Source organism: Pongo pygmaeus, chromosome 3 (genome assembly GCF_028885625.2).
Source record: "Pongo pygmaeus isolate AG05252 chromosome 3, NHGRI_mPonPyg2-v2.0_pri, whole genome shotgun sequence".
Lineage (NCBI taxonomy): Eukaryota > Metazoa > Chordata > Mammalia > Primates > Hominidae > Pongo > Pongo pygmaeus.
This window is the reverse complement of record NC_072376.2, coordinates 167,533,115-167,549,672: the sequence shown is the minus strand read 5'-3', so window position 1 is coordinate 167,549,672 and position 16,558 is coordinate 167,533,115. Positions and strand designations below refer to the sequence as shown.

Sequence of the window (16,558 nt, the reverse complement as noted above, 5' to 3'; positions counted from 1 at the left end):
GCTACTCCAGAGGCTAAGGCAGGAGAATAGCTTGAACCTGGGATGCTGAGGTTGCAGTGAGCCAAGATCGCGCCATGGCACTCCAGCCTGGGCGACAAGAGCAAAACTCCGTCTCAAACAAAAACCCATGACCTTAGTGTTTTTAATGAATTTCCAAGTGAGGTTGATTTATATTGCTATTCTTTTGCTAGATTTTTTCCCCCTCTCAAAGTGTAAGCAGTATGCTCTCAGGACAGGATTAGTGAAACTGAAACAGGGCCAGTAAAATGTTTGTCTATTTAAGTTTGCAAATGCCCAAGTCCATCCATTTTTTTTTTTTACATAGAAAAATAATTGGGTAGGGTTGATCACAAACCACAGATTTTACCAGGGTAGAAAGCAACAATACCAATACTTGGCACAAGGATATGAATAAATAAAAATGGCTAAAGTCTCCAATTGTGTCTTTCTTCTACCAGCTTTGAAAAGCTGTACCCTGGCATTGTTGAAGCCACAATAATCAGCAGGCAACTAGGAAATGGCCAAGAGCTATGAAGTTTTGAGAAAAAAAAAAAAAATCTATTAGCAGAAAATAAATATGGGGTTTTGTTATATCTACATGTCAAAATTTTCCAAATTAAAACAGCTATTCCTCAACATTCACTTAACAAGTGTTTACTGGACTGTTTAAGCGAAATCGTTTTCAGGTGTTAAGCCTACAAGTGTCCAACTGCTTCTCGCCAGGATTAGAACCAGGAGACACAAAGCACGCAGGCGACCTCCAGAGATCAAGGTAGTGGAAGTGCCTTAGATAGAGCCCACGGGAGTTTGCTCTCCAGACGCTTAGGTTCTCTGAATAAAAAGCGTTAAGCTTCCGGGGAATACAGCACGAATAACCAGGACCCCAGCTAAGGCAGAAAACATAATTCTAAGATTTCTTCAGAGGGGCGAGTGAAACCCTCCCCCCAAGCCCTTCCAGGAGTCTCCGGCTTTAAGCCTCGAGACCCCGCCCTAGAGGCGGTCCCGAGGAGGGAGACCCGCCTCCTGATCCTTGATGGTCGAGGGAACTAGCGCGCATGCGCAGAGCTTGCATCACATCCGCCGCCTGGGCGCCCAATTCCGGAAGGTGCAGCACATCTGTGGCGGCGGGTACTGCGTTAGTGATTAGGGTTTCTTCCCTGCCGGAGGTGGGATACACGGTAGCATCATGGTCGAGGTAAAGTGACACTGGGGCTCTCAAGAGTCGTTTGTCTCTGGACTGTTTTTTTGGCAGTGGGCGTGGGGGATTGAGAGTACTTGGAGTCCAGAGAGAAAAGAGGCTACGAGGGGAACTATTTGGCCAAGGCCGGGTGGTCTCTTCTTCGGGTTTTCGGGGAAGAGGTAGAAGCCGGATGAGAACCCGAGTCGGAGGTTCAGTCCGGCCGCGAAGCCTGAGGTAATCCGTCCAGTCCTCGTTTGACTCTTGGGAGCTGGAAACTGTCCTTGGAGGCGGGGCCTCTGTTGGTGTTCGACCACTGGTACTCGCCGCCCTCGGGGCAGTGTCAGTGATTCTGTGCCCTAAAAGATTGGTAGTCTTCTCTATCTTGCGTTCAGGCCGTCTCTTATTTCACCTCTACCCCCAGAAAAACTTGCCATTCTTTACATCTTTCCCTGGCATGAGCAGCCACGCTGTTAGCTGGTCTTGTCCATCTTACCCCACATGTTTATTGATTCCATTCACTCTTCTCCATATCCGCTGCAGTCCACCTTAATCGAGACCAACATCATGTTTCACCTGGACTGGTGCATTAGCTCCCCGTTGGTTGGTTTCCTTGCTTCCATTTTGTTCTATAAGTTGTTCTGTTTAAAACGTAAGTTGTTCATACCTTTCTTGTTTAAAACCCTTTACTGACCCTATGTTGCTAGAACAAAATATAGGCTGTTGTAATAGTCTAAAAGACCTTACCTAATCTGGACCTTGTCTACCCTTGCAACTACAGAGCACCATCTCATCCACCATACACAGCTGTACTGCGCTCCTTGTATTATTTCAGTTAACTGAACTTTTTTTTACATGACATTTCCATCAGCCTGGTTCGTTCTTACCTCTGTTTTGTGCAAGGCTAACTCCCTTTCTGCTTAAATATCACCTTAGTGAAATCTTTCACAATTATACTTAGTCCTTCGATCCCTGACTCAGCGCCTTGCTTGTTGCCTTCATAGCACTTGTCAAAATGTGGAATTATTTTACTTTTTATTTGTCTGTTTCCTCTTGAGCACAGGGACCATGACCACCTTTTTATCATTCTATTGTGAGATTCTAGCACAATACCTGCCAGACACACAGTAGGAGCTCAGTAAATATTTATTGAATAAGTTAAACTCCGGCATCACTCAGTTGCTATACCTGAGGTTCTAGCCAAAGAGGAGCTTCCTCCTCTTCTCTGAACTTGACTCCTGTAGCTTGCAACAAATAGCTATGGTGAGTGGTATAAAGTTTTTTACATATTTAAACATGTGAAGTGTGTAATCAATCTGACGTTAGGTTATGATTTGTGTAATTTGTAGATAGGTGTGTAATCACGTTCTTTTTTTTTAGGAGGTACAGAAACATTCTGTACACACCCTTGTGTTCAGGTCATTGAAGAGGACCCATGACATGTTTGTAGCTGATAATGGAAAACCTGTGCCTTTAGATGAAGAGAGGTTGGTGTCGTTTTTTTTTTTTTTTCAATTGCTAAAATACTTAACATTCTAATACTGGGGGAAGAGAGCAGGGAGAGGGAGACCTTTAAAGATAAAGCTACTCATGGGCTAATTATTCAATAATGAGTGGTGTTTTGGCATAATTTAAACTGATTTAACTTTTTTTTTTGGCCTTTTACAGTAAAAGTTCCATTAATTAATTGCATTTTACAAATACCCAGTAATTAAGAGAGTTCCTCTTAGGTATTTTATTTTATAATCAATCACTTTGTATGTGCTTTCAGCTTCCCGCTGCTCTCAGAGCCTTGCTGAGCTGAAATTGTACCTGGCCAGTACCTCTACTCCCATCTTTTCTCGTTAGTATGATGAAGATTTTTGAGTGGTGGCATATTTTTGGTTCTACATATCCAGCTCCAGTCTGGGATTGCATTACGTGCAGTGTTCCTTCTTTGTCCTTTACCCTTTTAAAATCTACTTAACTCCTCAAACAAGCATTTATATTTAATTTATAAAGTAGACTATTTTTAAAAGTAATATAAGTGCATTTCTTTTTAAGATATTGAACCAATTAAGTATTTTGATTAGTTCTAACTAACCTGTTTGGATACATCTAGTAAAGGTTGCTATAGAGTTTTTACTATATTTATATTTTGAAGGAAAGTATATTGACTTTGAGGTTTCTTAAAGGATTTGTTAGTTTCTGTATATCTTTCAGTCAGACCTTTGACAATTTATCATAAAAGGTTTTCTATTTATTAGGTAACAAACTAAAATATTACTTAGGTTTAATGAATGCTGTGTGGTCGAATGTAAGCAAAAGAACAGATATGGTGGGGAAATGCACTTGGAAATTTTTGATTCTTTTAAATACTACTTAAAATCGTACTACAAACTTTTTCTACATGAATGGGCAAACTTAAGCTAAGTGTTTGTTTTAAAGTATTTATGGATACGTTCTTATGTTTATAATTTCTAAATAGTCACAAACGAAAAATGGCAATCAAGCTTCGTAATGAGTATGGTCCTGTGTTGCATATGCCTACTTCAAAAGAAAATCTTAAAGAGAAGGGTCCTCAGAATGCATCGGATTCATATGTTCATAAACAGTACCCTGCCAATCAAGGTGAGTATGGTATTATCAGAAATGTCAGACTTATATGTGAATTTTAAAAACAGAAAAATAAAATGTGTTATTTTTGCCCCTCCTGGCAGGACTTATTGTGGTCGTACAGTATTTAATGGCCGTACCAGTATTATAATGGAAGTTTTGACCTCATGGGAATACTGTTGATGACTTTTTTCTTATAGGAAATAAAAATGGTAGTATAATGATGGCAGAGATTCTTAGAATGTGGAGAAGGTCACAGTAGAGATTAAAGGAAAAAATTGGAAAATATTCTTAACCTGTGGGGATACCATCTATCTTGTCTGTAATTCAGAAAGATGAAATTAAATACTGAAATCTTAGTAAGTAAAGAGAATTCAAGATTCCACAAGAAACCATTTGCTTGGAAGAAATACCAGAGTGGATTGTCACTTGATAGGAGGGCTTCTTTGTATACCATTGCTATATAGCAAATGGTCAAGGACATGGTTTACAGAGATCAAAGCAAAAGTGATCAACTTACCTTATTTCTGAGGCTTGACTTTAATTGAGAAAATTTGATAGATCCAGTTGAAAATTTAATATTACTTGATACATTTAAAGAGATGATAACTTTTGTATAAGATAAATTCACTACTGTTGATTTTTTTTTGTCTTTTTTCTAGGACAAGAAGTTGAATACTTTGTGGCAGGTACACATCCATACCCACCAGGACCTGGTTAGTGAGCTGTTATATATTGAAAATGTCTTAAAAATGTCACATATATTTTCACTAACGAGCCAATAATGAGATTCTTGTTGCCTATAAAATGCAAGATAAGCTCAATAGCCAAGCATCCATGCATAGCTTTGTAGGTGATAATGAATACTCATATGCCTTCATTCAGCAAACATTCTTAAGTACATATAATTTTTCAGGCAATGTGCTAGGAATTCAAAGACAGTCAAACTGTTGCAGGCCTAGTTATTTATTATCTGGTGGTTTAGGCAGACATGTAAATATCACTAAGCTTATAAAAATGATGGAAATGTTAGAAGCAGTATCTGAGAAACATGTCCTCTGTCTGTATTAAGGCATTGGTCCACAGATGGAGTGGCCAGTATAACAGGGTAGAGGACAAAAGGCTTAGTATGTAAAGAAAGTACAGGGAAATTGGGTGTTTCTAGTTTTAGTAAGTTACATCCACTCTTGGAAACATTCTGTTAGTATTTGAGGAACTGCTTAATACTGACTTTTGAAACTAATACCCAAATATAATGGAAATTAACTTTACTATTCTGGGCTGCTTTAATACCATGTGGGCTGTGATCAAATCAAATTTGAGTTGCGTGTTATTAAGCAGTATTTATTGTAGAAATTAAAAACAAAGATGAGCAAAACTTAATCAAAATTTGTATAATATCACTGCCTGGAGATAATAAACATTTGGTATATGTTTTCCTTCATCATTTTATTTTAAGTGCATGTAAATGAATAATACACAGCTACTAAAAGAAGTTGATTTTTCATTTTAATAGGGGTTGCTTTGACAGCAGATACTAAGATCCAGAGAATGCCAAGTGAATCAGCTGCACAGTCCTTAGCGGTGGCATTACCTTCGCAGACCAAGTATGAAATATAATTACAAAGATCTTAAAAGCATATTTCACTGTTCACATTTTTCCTTTTTAAAATTTCTTTATAACTGTTATATGACATTTTCCTTTATCAGGACTTAATAACAATTTTAAATAAAGGGTTAGTTTTGCAGAATACATGACTGGAGGCATTAGTTACTTTGAATATATTATTTCTTTTGCCTCAGGGCTGATGCAAATCGTACTGCACCTAGTGGAAGTGAATACCGACATCCTGGGGCTTCTGACCGTCCACAGCCTACAGCAATGAATTCAGTAAGTTTTTCTGCATCAAATAGCAGGTTTCTAACTTTTGGGACATGTTGCCTTATTTCCCTCTTCTTTGGAATTATTAAGATAAATAGCAGCCTGGGCTAGTCATTCATATTTCATAGCCCTAAAACTCAAGTTGGTAGTAAATTAATGTATTTTTTGGAATTTAATTCTGTTATTTGTCTACTTGTACATTGTGTGTAATATATATTTTGATAAAGATAATGTGATGTTGGTATTTATTGCCCACTATTAAAAATGCAAGGGGAGTTTTTCTGAAACTTGTGTTAGTATGTATTAAATATGAAAGTCTTTTTTTTTATTAAATTTTAAGTTGGTGTGTACAGTTATGTTGAGTGCTGTTAGTGTTGTACTATTCATGGGCTATACAACTAGTCTTATAAATGAGCATTTAGAAATAAGTTTATCTGTTTGTAAGTAAATGGCAACTGGTATTAGTATGGTAGAAATAGTTGTTGAATTATTTTCTATAGTTATTTTATTGATTTATCTGCAGCATAATAAAATATGCGGCCACTTGAAATAAGTGCTGGTTTTGCTTCTCAGTTCATTATGCAATTGATTTGACTTTATGCAGTGAATGCATGTGTAACTGCCACATCTCATTTCCTCCTTTATTCCATTCAGAGCACATTTTCTGTCCAGGCTCTCTACCCTCCTTATGAGGGTATAATTTAAGCTTCTTGAGGGCAGGAACTTTATGGGCTTATTTATTTTTTGGATGACGAGATGACTGCTAACAATAGATGGTATATCAGGCAGTATACCTGTTAAAATGGTATTTAAATATTGTATTAGAAGATAAATAGAAGGAACTGTCAGTCTTTGCTATATTAAACCAATAATGTTAAAATATGACAATGAAAGGCAGTGGCATTAATACACTTAAAATGACTTTAATATTGGGAGCTTACATGGAGCATTTACTACTTTTTAAATCTTTGTAGTAACCCTATGAAATAGGCACTATTCTTCCCATTTTACAGGTGAGCTACATAGAGGTTACATAATTGTTACCTAATGTCAAACAGCTAGTAATTGGCCAAGCTGGGTTTTGAACCCATACACAGTGATGTGCGCTCTTAAGTCTGATGTTCTGCCTCTCTGTGATTTTATAATTGCTTTTTTAAATTAACATACAGAAAATTTTATTTCTTCATTTATGGAAAAATTCTTTTGTAAGTTCCCTCTTTCCATTTCCATTTCTGAATTGGTATCATGAAGCCTTAGGTATGATGTCTTTAATAATAATAATGTCTCTTCTGTGTCTAGATTGTCATGGAGACTGGCAATACCAAGAACTCTGCACTGATGGCTAAAAAAGCCCCTACAATGCCAAAACCCCAGTGGCACCCACCGTGGAAACTCTACAGAGTGAGTGACTCTGCATTTATTTTATTATGTTAACCATGATTGCTTTCTAGTTGACAAGCACTGAAGAATAGAATAAGGAGGAAAAAGAGTGAATATGAAAAGCTGGTAGAGCGATCTGAGGTGGATTGAGAAGAGTCTTAGGGAGTATCTTAAAAGATCTCTTGGGAAGGCGACTTCCTTAAGTAAAAGTTATACTTGTATTTTATATAAAATAGTATGAAATGTCAAGATAAAGCTACTAAATATGGATGGCAGACTAAATAAATTTAGAAAAAGTGTTCAAAGTATTTAGTTTGAAGGTGAAGGGGGAAAACACCATATAAAGAAATTTATTTGGGCCTACCAGTTATTCTTTCAACTACAGTAAATGAAAATGATTCAGCGTTTATCATCTAAAAGAAAATGGACATGCATGCTAACTTCAGCAGCACATATACTAAAATTGGAATGGTACAGAGAAGATGAGCATGGCCCTTCCACAAGGATAACACGGATTCGTGAAGTGTTCCATACTGTTTATTTTGCATTGCTTGCCTGTACCAAAATATCTCATGTACCCCATAAATATATTTCTACTGTGTACCCACAAAAATTAAAAACAGAAAATTTTAAAAAAGAAAATGTACATAGTAGGAAATGTACAGCTACACATAATTTAATACATATTTTAAAAATTTTATTCTTCAAATGATTGTACAGTAAGAGCCTTTTTGTTTGACATACTGGTCTAACGAATTGTAATAGATGTACTGATTTGGGTAACCACTACCACAATTAGGATACAGATGTTACATCACCTCAGAAAACACCCTTGTGCTATTCTTTTGTAGTTACACTTTCTTTCACCTCTGACAATCACTGATCTGTTTTCTACCACTATAGTTGTCTTATTGTTTTTCAATAATTTCAGTTCTAATTTATTTTTAATTTTTATGGCTAACATAATAGATGTGCATATTTATGGGCTACATATCAAATTTGGTACAAGCATACAGTGTGTAGGCCAGGCATGGTGGCTCATGCCTATAATCCCAGTGCTTTGGGAGGCCTAGGCAAGCGCATCTCTTGAGCCTAGGAGTTCAGTACCTGCCTGGGCAACACAGCAAAACCCCGTCTCTGCAAAAAAATACAAAAATTGGCTATGTGTAGTGGTGCACACCTGTAGTCCCAGCTACTCCAGAGGCTGAAGTGGGAGGATCACTTGGGCTCAGGAGGCGGAGGTTGCAGTGAGCCCGGATCATGCTGCTGCACCCCAGCCTGAGCAACAGAGTGACACCCTATCTCAAAACAAAAAACAAAGAAAAACATACAGTGTGTAATGATCAAATCACGGTAATTGGGATATTTATCTCCACGGTAATTGGGATATTATTTCTTTGTATTAGGAACATTCCAGTTTTACTCTTCTAGTTATTTTGAAATATACAATAAATTACTCTTAACTGTAGTCACCCTATTGTGCTACCAAGCTAACTAGCCAAACTAGTGCTACCAAACTAGTGCTACCAAACACTAAATCTTACTACGTTTATCTAACTGTATTTTTGTACTTGTGATCCACCCCTTCTTTATCTTCTGCCTTCCCACTATTCTTCCCAACCTCTGGTAGCCATCATTCAACTCTCAAGATCGTTTATTTTTTAGCTACCATATATGAGAGAGAGCATGCAATATTTGTTTTTCTGTGCCTGGCTTGTTTCACTTAACATAATGTCTTCCAGTTCCATCCATGTTTTTGCAAATAACAGAATATCATTCTTTTTTATGGCTGAATAGTATTCCATTGTGTGTATGTACCACATTTTATTTATCCATTCACCTCTTGATGGACACCTAGGTTGGTTTAGCTGTGTCTTTTTGACTATGTCATATCAATGAAATCATACAATATGTACTTTTTGAGACTGGCTTCCTTCACACAGCTTAATACCTTTGTGAGTCATTGAAGTTGTTGCAAGTATTAATAATGTATTCCTTTTTATTACTGAGTAGTATACATTATATAGATGAGCCACAATTTGTGTTATCTATTAACTCACTGAAGATAATTTCATATTATTGTAAAATATAATAGTCATTATGTTTTAAATTTATGATTTGAAGATGGGAGGGCAATTCAAACTCGGGCTGCAGTTAAACTTAAATACATTTTAACTTCTATGTTAGCCTGCCCATTCTACTTTGTTTTATGCAGGTTATCAGTGGGCATCTTGGCTGGGTTCGATGTATTGCTGTGGAACCTGGAAATCAGTGGTTTGTTACTGGATCTGCTGACAGAACTATAAAGGTAATAATGAAGGAAGAAAAAATAAACATGACTTTGTGTTTGTCATGTAAGTTTAATCAGTTATTATTTCCTGTGGCAGGAATTGCTATTGCAGTTCCTCTGTTATTTTAGACCTGAATAAGGAGTAACATTTATCATTTATACTAGTAAGTGTTCTAAGTAAATATCTGTTTGAAAAGTGCTATTTAAACCACTTTTTCTTTACCTACTGAATACCTACCACTAATTCCTTTATACTTACATTGTTCTCTCCGACTGGTTACAAAATTAAGAGCATGCTCATTCATAGAAAATGTGGAAAATATAGAGAATTGTGAAGTACATAGACCTGTATATAATCCTACCATTGTTAGATATTTGGATGAGTTTCATTTTAGTATTTATTTCTGTAAGTATCAATACCTTTACTTCTAAGCTCTTTTCCTGTGTGTGTATCTTTTAAAAACTCATTCTTAGTATGTAATTTTGTATCTTGCTTTTTTCACTTAACATTGTATCAAAGGCATATTCCTGTGAAAAATTTACCATCTTTTAAAGTGGTTGCATAATATTATATCATTTAGATAGTCTATAATCTGTTTTCCTGTTATTGGACAGTAGAGTTTTTAGTCTGATTTTCACCATTACAAGTAATGCTGTTAAGTTTTGTATATAAGACTTTTTCTGTATTTTAAATTATTTTGTTATGGTAGAGTTCCATAAATGGAATAAATGGGTCAAATATTTTTGAAGCTGATACCCAAAGTACAAATTACTTTCCAAATGGGTGAATTGATACTTGCAGTGTATGAGAGGATCCTTTTCAGCACATTGGTTGTACATTCCTTTACAAATATCTAATATGGTAAGCAAAAAATGGATATTTAATCTTTTTTAAAAACCTTGTATAAAATTTCTAATGAGTTTGAACTTTTTCATATCTGTGTTTGCTGCTTTTAGGATTTCTTTAAGTTGTTGCCATCCTCAGTTAATTTAATACCATACTTTTCTTACTGTTATTATCAAAGATATCATTTATATAATAAGAAGGTTAACCTTTTGTCATCTAATTGCAAGTATTTTTCCAGTTTGAGCATGCCAGTTTTTTTCTTTTATTTGGAGGGCAGTCATTTTGCAAAATTTTTTATTTTTACATATTTGTTATCTTTTTTCCTTTTCTCTTTGAAAGCTCATTTTTAATAATCAGGATTCTAAAATTTTGTTTTGCAGTAACCAGTGAAAGAAAAAATTAAATATTCTTTGATTGCAGATCTGGGACTTGGCTAGTGGCAAATTAAAACTGTCATTGACTGGGCATATTAGTACTGTGCGGGGCGTGATAGTAAGCACAAGGAGCCCATACCTGTTCTCTTGTGGAGAAGACAAACAAGTGAAATGCTGGGATCTCGAATACAATAAGGTAAGCTTGGAGTTAAGGATTTAAAACATTATGAACTACTGTTTATCTTTCTAATTCTAGAAGTTTTAACTTTCCTGCTTTGTCTTTAGGTTATACGGCATTATCATGGACATTTAAGTGCAGTGTATGGTTTGGATTTGCACCCAACAATCGATGTGTTGGTAACCTGTAGCCGAGATTCAACTGCACGGGTAAACGGAATAGAGTTGTGTAGTTACCTGTAAATATATTGCATCTTCTAGGGTGCACGTTTGGTTTCAGAGTCTTCAACTGATTGATAGAGAATGAAAGATAGTTGTCTTGAGTCATCAATATCCTAGTCCCTAAGTTTCTTAACTTGCATTTTTTTCCACCCTAGTCTTCAGTTCTGTGGCCTCACCATGTTAGTGTTACTAGTGCCCTGCCCCTGAAATGTGATATTCTCACGTTGCATTCTGTAACAACTATTGTCCATTAGTTCTTTCATTCAATAGTCTTAAAAAGTAGTCCCATCATACCCATTCTTAGATTTTCAGTACCTGATCTTTTAGCTTTTTAGAATTCTTGCAAGTTGTCTGCTATTTATATTCGTCCTCCAGTTTATAAATCATTATCTTTCACTTAAGCATTTTCTTTATTATATTCAGGCACTAGTTGTGTAGTAAATTTTCAGCCTTGAATTGATCCAGTTATCTTCTTGAGATAATGAATACCTATTCTTTTTCCTAATATGTCTATTGTGTTTTTATAGATTTGGGATGTGAGAACTAAAGCCAGTGTACACACATTATCTGGACATACAAATGCAGTTGCTACAGTGAGATGTCAGGCTGCAGAACCACAAATTATTACAGGTATGATTGATACTTTTCAAGTTTACAGAATATTCATGTCAGAATCCATGTTATTATACATGTACTTTTCATATTCATGATGACTCTTGCTCTGTATTGTGTTTACAGTGTTTCTGTGTCATATTTTAAACATAGACAATTGAAATGTATTCAAATGGAATTTCATTCCACTGTTTTTACCTCATGCTTTTTACATATCATAGAGTATGCCATACATAGTATCCTGTAATGTCTGACTAGAATACTGTGTTGTGAACAATTAAGTATTATTTTATAGTGTCAAAATTATTTTTCTAGGAAATTGAAGTTAGAAGACAAAATACCTTGAGACTAGTAACCTTTAGAACTGATTTGAATCTTACTTTGCTCTAAATAAAGTTAGTAACAATGGATCTTTAATACTAGAAAATAATTCCTTTGCCTGATGTATTTTATTAACTTAAAAAAATCATTGAAGTTTTTCCTTTTCACTAGGGTATACAATCGTATATTTATTTGTTATTTGCATGTGTTTTAGCTGTTCAATTGACAGTGAATCAATGTTGCATTGCATTTTTTTAAAGAATTAAAATCAACCTAAAAATTTGAAACTATGAAGAAATTAGCCAAGACTAATTTGCATGTGATATGACTTTCATTTAGAACATACGTGTTTTGGAAGAATGCTTTGTATTTTATTTAACTTTTGCATTATTTTTCCTGGTCTATGTTTTGAGGGATATATGTGTTTTCATTACAGGAAGCCATGATACTACAATTCGATTATGGGATCTGGTGGCTGGAAAAACAAGAGTGACATTAACAAATCACAAAAAATCAGTTAGAGCTGTGGTTTTACATCCAAGACAGTAAGTGTATTTTCCTAATTAGCTTCTTGTTTTTCTTCAGTTCTTAATATAATGCTGAAATGCTAGTGGTATTAGCACTGCTTTTGGCAGTCATTTAGCTGCTGTCATTTCTAGGCCTGTGCCGCATAGGAACGTGTGTTTCTTTTATTTTCCTCATGCACTATTTTGCTTCATGCCCTATAAAACATGAGGAAAGCCTTCTACTTGATAACAAATAAATAATGTCAAATGAGACAATGTAAATCATGATTAAATGCTGCATGTCAAAATAAAAGATATTAGTGGCTGGGCTTAATGTTTTGGACATAAATGATATTGGACACTGAGACATTCATTGAATAGTTTAATTCTTAAGGAGGAAGTTAATATATGTAGAAAGAGAAATAATAAGAACCGTGAACATTATAGTCAGGGTATCCAAAAAGGTGGAGCATAATATCACAACTATTGTTTGTTGTATCAGATCACTCTGACACTTCTCTGGTTATATTCATACTCTTTCTCTACTCCCTTTCCTTTTCTCTGTCTTCTACTCTCCATACCCTTTTCCACCTCTCTTCTTCCTTTGCTTATCTTTCTCACTCCCATTTCTCCTCTCCTCCCTCCCGTTCTGTCTCTTCCTCTTGCCCTCTATTCCTTTTCTCCCTTTCTTCCTGTTCCTGTCTTGCTCTCCCTCCCTCCAAAAGAGTTGCATAACACATTGCCCTTCATGTGAAATAGGTCTTCTGCACATTTATTGCTCTGGCTTAGTGCAGAGCATTAAGGAAATGAAAGGAGAATACAGCATTAATCTAGGACTTAAAATATACTGTTAAAAATGTGAAGGTCTGATTTAACTTTGAACAAATGGCTTAATATTTTTACATTTTGATATGACTATTTTGCTGAGTATAGAAATCATTGAGTACACAATGCAAAATATAACTGAAATAAGCTTTTTAAAACCCACTTCATTTAACTTGGTTTACTTTGTCATTAATTCTTTTTAATATTATTTCAGTTACACATTTGCATCTGGTTCTCCAGATAACATAAAGCAGTGGAAATTCCCTGATGGAAGTTTCATTCAAAATCTTTCCGGTCATAATGCTATTATTAACACATTGACAGTAAATTCTGATGGAGTACTTGTATCTGGAGGTAAAATAAGATTTTTATAATAAATATGTTTAGTCTGTTATTTTTTCTTTTAATGATGAATAAACATTTGTAATGCTTCTAAGCTGTCACACTTAAGTATTATAGCAGCACTTGCCTGGTTAGGGCATATTTGCATGTTACTATGTGTGTTCATGCATATTCATAATACATGTAGTATATTTCATAGCTTAGTCCTCTTTGAGTTCCCATCTAATGAATCTCAGTGATTTATGCTGGGAATTGCTTAAAATTTTGTTTATTATTCTGGAATTGGATGTCAGATTTTGAGGTGCTTTTTAAGATCTATAAATTCTGAACCCAGCACAAATGAAAGTAGACAAACTAATATTAAGAGAAGGTGGAGTGCCTGTGTCTTAGGTATTTTTATAACCATAGTATTCCCATGCTTGGGCTAATGATGCTTAATAAATGTTTGTCAAGCTGTACTGCTGAGGGGATACCAGGTGTAACTAGATTTTTCCCTTTAAGCTGACAATGGCACCATGCATCTTTGGGACTGGAGAACTGGCTACAATTTTCAGAGAGTTCATGCAGCTGTGCAACCTGGGTCTTTGGACAGTGAATCAGGAATATTTGCTTGTGCTTTTGATCAGTCTGAAAGTCGATTACTAACAGCTGAAGCTGATAAAACCATTAAAGTATACAGAGAGGATGACACAGCCGTAAGTTCTCTGTTTCACATTTGTTAAGTAAAACAGCTATACCAATTTGGCAGCGTATTCTCATTTAATTATCAGAAGGAAAAATAATCTTTATAGTATTTAGGATATTTGTCTTCTTGAATAGTGTCCATTTATAGATTTCTATATTGTTTCACTGATGCCAGTGAATCCATGGATGGCTTTAATTTTATCCCAACTTTCTTTGTTATAGTTGCTGGGAAATGTTGCACCAAGAATAACAGCAAATAAATAGATTGCTATGTAAATTAATTCGAGAATCATAAGCTTTGGTGTTAGTAGAATATCCAAGTAGAAATGTTATTTTAGATGGAAAACTACAAACTAAACATGATGAATCCATCCATCTGTTATTAGACTTGGATAATGCCAGAAGTTTATCAGGTCTTCCTAAAACTGTCAGAGAACTAAGTGTATAATGCCAATGAATAATGTTAGAGTAGATACCTTATTTTTGTTAGAAAGGAAGGCTATTAGACATGAAGCAAACTAATAATACTTTATTTTAACTCACTTTTCTATTTTTAGACAGAAGAAACTCATCCAGTCAGCTGGAAACCAGAAATTATCAAGAGAAAGAGATTTTAATGAATGTGGAATTTTTTCTCTTTTTTTTTTTTTTTTAATTAAAAAAAAAAAGCTTGGCGTTGATGAGGATATCCAGTCATTTTGTGTTCTGGCTGGGAATATAAAGGAGAAATTCACTTGCTTCAATCATTGCTGCTTCATATTTTACAATAAACTGTCCCCTGTCCCCTACCCCTGTGTTTTTATTTCTAAAACAATTTGTGATACTAGGAAGATGCAGATATCAAGTAAATGCAGGTTTATTGAACATAACTATTCTAGATGTAATATTTTGACAGTCTTATTAGAAAACCCCCCTTTTAAAAAAAATGTATGAAACTGATTATTAGGACATTTGAAGGAGCAGTAGCTTTTTTTTTAATCCTTTAAAAACTAATATCTGTGACTAATAATTTGAGATTAAAAGATTTGAAGTCTTAATTTATGTATGTTTATTCCAAAAACAGTTTTTGAGTGTATGTTCTACAAAGTTCTGCACTAGATACTGTTCAGGAAATAAACAAGTAAGATGTGTCTATCCTCTAAGACTTCCAGTTTGGTAGCTTAGTATAGAAATTCTGTAACAGAGGTGCAGGTGAAATGCTGGGGGAGCAGAAGGGATAAGACCATTTATTTTTCTCAGGAAGGATTGTGGAAGACTTCATAGAGTAAGTGGCATTGGAGATTACCTTGAAGCGAAGGAGGAAAAAGAAGGAAAAGAGATGAGGCATAAAGTGATGAAACCAGGCACAAGAAAGTGTGCGGTATGTTCTGGGACAAAGAATGTTCTGCTACTGTCGAATAATGGGGAGTAAAGCTGGCTTGTTCTCGGGAAAGCTCATATAAGTATGGATTTTATTCCTCAACTAGTAGGATACCAGTACTGGTGTTGAAACTTGGGGAAAATAACTGGAGATACCAGTGCAGCTATTTAAAGCTGTAGCAAGGGCTGCAATCTTGTGGAGATTTTAAAGAGAAGTTTTAAAGTTTCTAATACTGATGCCTCTTTTTGGTAAATACAAGTTTTATAAATCCTGCCCTGGGATCCTGATTCCCCATTAGTCAAGAAGATTTGTCAGACTTCACCTTCTATAATTAGAAAACACAGTTATAAGAACAGTCAATTTTTAAAATTTTCCAAATTAAAAAATTGCACCATGATTTTGAACGAGCACTTCCAGTTACATTACCCATCTTGCATGCCATAGGTGGGAGTAGAATTGGCACAGCCTTTAGGAATGTAGTTTTCTAGGATTTATTGAAACTGGAACTTTTGGCCTACTAAGTTCATTTCTAGGAAACTGCCGAATGGGAATAATATGACAAGTGCACACAAGCAAATTCATTGCACCTTTGTTTTTAATACTTAAAACTAGCCCAAATGCCCTGTCAATAAGGGACTGGTTTAATAGATGGTACCTTTATGCAATTTGTTTCTAAGTATTCATTAAGAGAGTGAAGAATGTCTGGATTATTAGGGCAAGATTTCTAAACTTTTGGGTAAAAAAAAAGTTGTGCAAGCATTTTTGTGAACAACTTGATGCTCTAAAATATAAGTAACACCACATTACTAACAGTGGCTTTGTTAGGAAGCAGAATTATGGAAGAACTTTCATGGCTGGCTTTACATATTTCTATAATGTTTTAATTTTCTATAAGCATGTATTTCATAAACTTAAATAAAGAAAAAAAAACTACACTTGCATTCCTGAGAGATTCTGATATGCC

General features: G+C 35.2%; 1 protein-coding gene and 1 non-coding gene across 4 annotated transcripts; both read left to right on the top strand.

Moving 5' to 3' along the window:
* Positions 1-1,059: 1,059 nt before the first annotated feature.
* Positions 1,060-15,022, top strand: PLRG1 (pleiotropic regulator 1). 3 transcript variants are annotated; one of them, XM_063664224.1, is made up of 16 exons: positions 1,386-1,414; positions 2,236-2,440; positions 2,558-2,664; positions 3,645-3,787; positions 4,435-4,488; positions 5,289-5,379; positions 5,576-5,663; positions 6,954-7,055; positions 9,250-9,342; positions 10,592-10,741; positions 10,831-10,932; positions 11,472-11,574; positions 12,314-12,422; positions 13,423-13,562; positions 14,052-14,245; positions 14,792-15,022. In XM_063664224.1, the coding sequence occupies exons 2-16, from the start codon at positions 2,438-2,440 to the stop codon at positions 14,849-14,851; spliced, it is 1,539 nt and encodes a 512-aa protein (XP_063520294.1). In that variant the 5' UTR covers positions 1,386-1,414; positions 2,236-2,437; the 3' UTR covers positions 14,852-15,022. The 3 variants fall into 3 exon arrangements, with proteins under 3 accessions (XP_054341676.1, XP_063520295.1, XP_063520294.1); XM_054485701.2 differs by lacking the exons at positions 1,386-1,414; positions 2,236-2,440 and adding an exon at positions 1,060-1,195; XM_063664225.1 differs by having other exon boundaries at positions 1,060-2,440.
* Positions 7,468-7,572, top strand: LOC129035904 (U6 spliceosomal RNA). The gene has a single exon (XR_008502395.1). It is a non-coding gene; the product is annotated as a U6 spliceosomal RNA (small nuclear RNA).
* Positions 15,023-16,558: the final 1,536 nt, after the last annotated feature.